The 6,491-nt window shown below is 31.5% G+C and overlaps 1 protein-coding gene across 1 annotated transcript; it reads right to left on the bottom strand.

Moving 5' to 3' along the window:
* Positions 1 to 347: 347 nt before the first annotated feature.
* LOC104903897 (proline transporter 3) lies at positions 348 to 5,762 on the bottom strand. Its single transcript, XM_010692035.4, has 7 exons — positions 5,304 to 5,762; positions 3,291 to 3,515; positions 3,085 to 3,179; positions 2,690 to 2,879; positions 1,514 to 1,635; positions 1,103 to 1,318; positions 348 to 994 (listed from the first exon to the last, which is right to left on the bottom strand). The coding sequence occupies exons 1-7, from the start codon at positions 5,623 to 5,625 to the stop codon at positions 617 to 619; spliced, it is 1,548 nt and encodes a 515-aa protein (XP_010690337.1). The 5' UTR covers positions 5,626 to 5,762; the 3' UTR covers positions 348 to 616.
* Between the last annotated feature and the right edge of the window lie 729 nt (positions 5,763 to 6,491).

Genomic DNA, 6,491 nt, shown 5'->3' with positions numbered 1-6,491 from the left:
AATATGAAAATGGGAACTATATTTTGGGACACCCAAAATGGAAATGAGAACTATATTTTGGGACGGAGGGAGTATATTGGACATTGAATGAATATGCCATCTAGGGTGTACCAGAAGCATTTGACTATTTGTATTACCAAACCTCATGTACTGATTATTGGACGCTCCATTCTCTCTTTTGCATTAAGAAGAATAAACTTGTGCATTTTATAATTGAGTCGTAGGAGCCTAATATATTCAATAAAGGCAATATGGAGTATGACTTGGGCATAAAGATGAAAATAAGCAAATTATAAAGCATAAAAATGCATGATGTTGGTGAAAAGCAACAAAAGAGAAAAAGCAAGTTTGGAAAAAAATTATATTCTTCCATTTCTTTTTCTTATTTCATTTCTTTATCCTTCTCTCCAATACAATGCAGTACAATTTTACCACTATGAAGAATCATAGGAAAATCCCATATGGACAATATAAGCCAATAATAGGATGTGTACACTACAGTTAAAGGAAAAAAAAAAAGAAAGAAAAAGAAAATTCTACTAAAATGCTGAAAACTTAATCTAATTAATTACTTAAAAACATTTGAATATGTGTTAATCATACTTTAATTAATTGTTCACAAATCAGCAAAGAGGTGATATTCTTTGGAGTCAGTAGCAATTAGTCTCAAAGCAGCAATGAAGGAAGCTAGAGCCATACATGAGAAGAAAACAATATTCACCCAAAGCCATATCTTCATTGCTAAGCTCAACTTGTTTCTCTTAGCCCTGAAATACATGTGATTTGCTAGGATGAATGTGAGTGGGAATGTACTGATAGCTCCTGTTAGACTCATGAAATCGCCTAGGAACGGAAGCAGGGCCGAAACAAATGTGTTTAGTGCTAAGTAACCTCCCCTTATAATCACTCGAAATCCAAGGTTTTTGGGATTTAATGCATTTCCTGAGATCCCAAATCTTGTATCTAAGTATTCATACATTGGACTCGCGAATATCTGAGAATAACATGGAACAAAAGTATTAACCGTTCAGTATTACTGTCAGTTTTCAGTTTTCAGTTTTATCAGACAGTATTTAAAATTGGTGAAGCGATGTAAACATACATGTAAAGCGATGACAGTTTGAAGGAAGGCGGAAATATTAGCCAAGGCCTTCAACCAAACGGGACCATGGACACTGCTCAGGAGATAAGATGAGGTTTTGTTGCCGTATGCCCAATAACCTATAAATACAATAGCATACATGGGTACAACTCCAACTGTGAACTGAAAATACAGGGCTTTCATCATGTTTTCAACGACAGGCTTCCTCACTGTTGCCTGTTTTCCAAAGTTCAATCACCCGAAAACATGTCAGAAATGAAAATTAAGAGTGTGACATCTATGTTTACTCGGATCTGGAAGGTGTTGAGGTCTAACACGAGTACCAGAAGTTATTTAAAGTCCGAGTAACATAGATCAGGACTGAAGTGCTAAAATAGATTTGTGAATCGATGTTAAGGGGGAGACGAAGACCTGAATCTCAGGAAGCATTCCTGTGTTAAATGCAAACACCAAATTAGCAGCTGCTCCAATAGTTGTGAATACTTGGTTTCTTTTTGTCGGAGGGGTGTAGTCTCTTGGCGGGGATTGGAGTCCTGTAAAATCACCATTCACCACATACCCGATTTTAGTTTATCACATCAGAAGCAAGACAAAGCATGGTTAGTTCATAGCTGAACTATAACCATAGTGCCAGATCATTAAGTTTATGTTCTCTTCAACTTATATAAGGAACTTGTTACTCATTCATGTTGAAATCATATTATATCAGATCAGATTAGTCCGACACCAGACTAGACCAAAATAGACTAGATCTTATAACTGAGAGCACAAATCTTTATATCATGTGGAAAACAGAACCTAAGCGACTACATATGACATATATACATATTTGATATGAAAGAATAGTTTTCAGTCTATGCCATGGACAAACAGGTTCCAAATTCTCGATATATGACAGATCATGTAAAATAAAGTAAAGCAAGTTTAAGCATGCCTGTTGATGTTAATTTCTTGCAAATCAGTAATAAATTTCACACATCAAAACTTAGAATGATCCTTATCCTATAGAAAGTGACTCCATTTCGGAATTCTAACATGACCTCTTTTTATATATGCAAGCTGTAACTTTGGTTGTTCAAAGATGTATGCAACCATTTATATAAGTAATACAGGATGAACTAAATATAGCTTTTGCATAGATGCAAGGTGAGCTTAAAATGCAGCAACATAAGGCAGCTATAGTAGCAGAGTTTCCATATACAATAAAAAGATTACATATAATAAAATCTTACCACCGGGAAGGTTTCAGCAACCACTCCTGCAACTCTAACAAGAACATCAGAATGATCATGTCTCTTATACACAATGAGTTTCGGCATTCATGAATATGGTATATGATTTTTATCATAGATCGAAATATAATTCACATGTTTCACTACATTTCCTCATTTGATGTCTGAATTAACTACATACAACTTATTATGAATGGTGAAAATCAGTTCAATAGTACTTCCTAACATGGAGTATAACACACCCACACATGAGGATTGAGGAATAATAGTTCAAGTGTTCAACTGTTCAAGTTTAAGTGTTCTGTAGAAATGAAAAAAGATGGGTAAAAACTCGAAATAGAACTAAGCATATTACCATCTTTAAGTGAAAGAGCAATAGCTATTATAATGTAAATCAGACCGAAGAACGTCGAAACTCCAAGCCAAATTCTCAAAGCAGACAAATGAGGTATCCCTATGGCAAATAGTGCACATACAAACCCAGCAATGATTATGCAATATGGTAGCTTCAACGCATCATCATCCTTGAACAGAGTATATGCAGCCTACAAAAACATAGTTTCTGTCTCAATATCTACTATAATAACCAATATACTTTAACCATACTATAATCCCAAATCAATTCCAGTTATATAAAAGTCGCACCACTTTGACTACTGATATCAAAGTTCGTAAATTTTGACCATCTACAGTGAAAATATTGCATTAAAGACCGTGAAAGTCAAAATGTTGCGATCTTTTCAGATTTACCTTTATAGAAGAACCAGCCAATATGATAAAACCAGTGTTGATCATGAAAAGATTAATATATTGCAAAGCCCATGTCAGTTTATAAGCTCTAGGACCTGCATAATATACATATTTTGTAGTATTAGATCAATAATTAGTTTGATAAAGTTATGCATTAAAAGAAACAATTCTTTAACAAAGTAATTAGTCATGATTTTTTGTCCTACCATAAATAAATCCTGCAAGATCTCTGTATCTAATATGTCTTTTTCCACCAAATTCATGAAGTTTAGCAACAAGGGAATTTGCATAGAGAGAAATTCCAGTAGCAGCCATTAAACCAAGTACTGCAGGAATCCATCCAAGAGGCACCATGATGGCCCCAGAATATCCAAGTACATATGCACTGTTTATTCCAGTTGTCAGAACAAATCCAGCTTGCAGCCATGAATCTATCCCACAGTAAAAAAAAAAAAAAACATTACAGAAGATATCAGTAGTTTACTAGTTTAGAAGACTAGAAGTAGATTTAACATACTAAACATTTACAGAAATATATATCAGTAATACTAAACTAAGACAAAGAAATACTAATCACAGATATTCTACCATCAGTGTAACAATTAATTCTAGACAGTTATTAGTATATAAATACTTCTCAAATTTAGGAATTGGGTTTGGCGTAAGTGGTAAGCTTTTCTATATTTTCTAGAAAAGGTTAGGGTTCAATTCCTACCCCGAGTGTTGCTTGGGATTTAAGGGGGGAGGGGGAGGGGGGAGGGGGTTGGGGTGTCTGGCTTGTTATAATGGGCCTTTGGGTGGGAACCTTGTGCGAGACCGTCAAGAAGATTTCTTCTTATCAATTTATTTAAAAAAAATACTCTCAAATTTATTGAATCATATACACTTTACTATTGTGTTGTAGGCCTGGCTAATGAACAACTTTGATCATTAATATTTTTACTTGGAGAAGTTATTAATAGAGGAACAAGATTTAACTTTTTGAAAATATATATCACCATGAAATCAATAACCTTGCTTTTTTGGGTGCAATCTTCAATAACCTCATACAAGTATAAAAGAATGTTGGTTTCATAGAAGTACTTCATATTTTTTTAAGATGCTATGCTTGCATAATAATTATTATTCACTAACTAACCTTGATAGATTAGCTATTCCTTATGTATAAGAAATAACATAGTCAAATGAGATTTTATTTGATATATATCAATGCATATTTTCATAATATCAATTTTTTTAAAATTTTTTTTGCTATGCATAGTTTAAGTCTTCAAGATAATCACCGATCAAAGTGATGGATAAGGTGAAAACAAGAAGTGTAGGAACTAGAAAAAAAAAGTATTTCAATTGAAACATATTAGTCGTAATATAACTTAAAAAACAGAGGAAGTATCATTTAGTATCATGAATCCATGATATCATCCCTCGTGAATAGAAAATTCTTCTTTACATGAAATTTGTGGCAACTAGAGTTCTAGGAGTGACATAAGCCATAAGGTACTCCAATTTGCATATGGGTCCAATTTTACACTTAAAAAATTAATAAAATATTACCCAAAAAGAAAAATAAAGTAACATTTATAAATTTAAAAGTTACCACTTTGACCTTTCGAAGTTAGAATTGCACCCGTGAAAGACCAATACAAACAAACATTTGTTAACAAAAAAAGCGGGAAAAGAGCAACCAACTCTGAGATTAGCTATGCATGAAGATTGATGACTATATCAAAAAGATATGTATTTTACAATCTAAAGAGTTATAGGTTCGAATTTCCGTTCTCCTTATTTGTACTTTGTACTATCTTCGTAGCTTATATAGATCAAAAAAGAATTAAAAACATCTAAATTTTGAATTCTTTGTCATATCAAATCTCACCATTTTACACAGGTGCATACGATGTACATGAAATTACACCCGAATGTATGATAAAATTACGAGTACACTTGATAACTTACAAACACGCAAACATCAAACAACTTACTAAACCAAAGGACACGCATAAACAAATTAAAAAAACGACCCAACTTAAATGAAACACGAAAGAAAATGACATTTCAACAGACAAAAATTAAATTTCCATACTTCCTCCATTTCGTTTATATATCACAAATAATACCTCTTTGTCGCATTTAAAACGGAATAGTTAGAAGAAAAGAAAGGAAACAACAAGTGACATAATGAGGAAACAATAATAATAATAGAGGAGAGAGAAAAATACCAGTGCTAATCTGATGGGCAGTTTGGGGAACAACAACGGTTTGTGATTGGTTAGAAGAATTATCATTGAGAGAAGCGCCATTAGTAGGGCGTGAAGCATTTTCTGGGTCTGAAGAAGACATTAACTTTGAGGTTATTGAAGAAGAAGAAGAAGGTGAAGAAGAAGAAGAAGATGAAGATAAAACGTTACTATTATTATTGTTATTATGATGATGATTATTATTATGATGATGAATAATATGATGATCTTGAGAACATAAGAAAGCAGATGTTATTTCTTCATCCGATTGTTTGGGGATGGCCACTTTTATATACCACCCCATCTTCCCTATTTTCTTTGATCCTCCTTTTTCTCTACTTTCCAAAAAAAAAGATTATATTTTTCCTTAAAAAGGTAAAAATATTATTTTAAAGAGATATAGAGGGAGAGGTGTGAAGGGAGGTAAAAAAAAATTATAATAAAATTATATTTTAGATATAATTTTATTTTTTTTGGGGGAGAAAAAAAGGAAAATGGAGGTTGTGAATTTGGAAAGGAAATGATTTTGTGGTTAGAGAGGAGGAAGACTTTCTTTGGGCTTTTTCTTACTTAGTGGAATGTGGGGCTCACTCTTTTTTCTATAGGGAGATTTTAGTAATTAACTAAAGTTTTCTATATCTAGCTCAAATTAAGAAAAATGAAACTTGAATTATGTTTTTGTATAGTAAGATTTTTTTTTTTTTGGATATGATTCTGTATAAGACAAAAAGATTGGTTTTTTATACTAAAATTTATGTAAATGAAATTTTTGTATATTAATTTCAATATTATTATTAAACATGTGAAGTAAATTTTTACATTATTGTATATTGTAAAAAAATTTATAGTAAAATTTTTGTAGTAAATTTTTATATTATAATATAAATTTACATAGTAAATTATTGTATATTGTAAAAAAAATTATAGTAAATTTTTGTAGTATTGTATTATGTAAATTTTTAGTAAAATTATTAGTAAATTTTTGTAGTATTGTAGTATTGTATTATTAGTAAACATGTAAATGTTTTTAATTTATTGTATTGTTAGTAAAGTATATTAATGTTATTTGTAGTATCAAAATGTTGTAATCTTTTGAAAATATAAGCATCATGATTCATGGTCATATGTAGCTCTTTTTTTAGTTAGTTGATCAAAAAGTATCATAATGAT

The sequence above is a fragment of the Beta vulgaris genome, chromosome 2 (genome assembly GCF_026745355.1).
Source record: "Beta vulgaris subsp. vulgaris cultivar EL10 chromosome 2, EL10.2, whole genome shotgun sequence".
In the NCBI taxonomy this organism is placed as follows: domain Eukaryota; kingdom Viridiplantae; phylum Streptophyta; class Magnoliopsida; order Caryophyllales; family Amaranthaceae; genus Beta; species Beta vulgaris.
The sequence above is the reverse complement of the archived record's forward strand: the minus strand, read 5'-3'. Positions and strand labels throughout refer to the sequence as shown.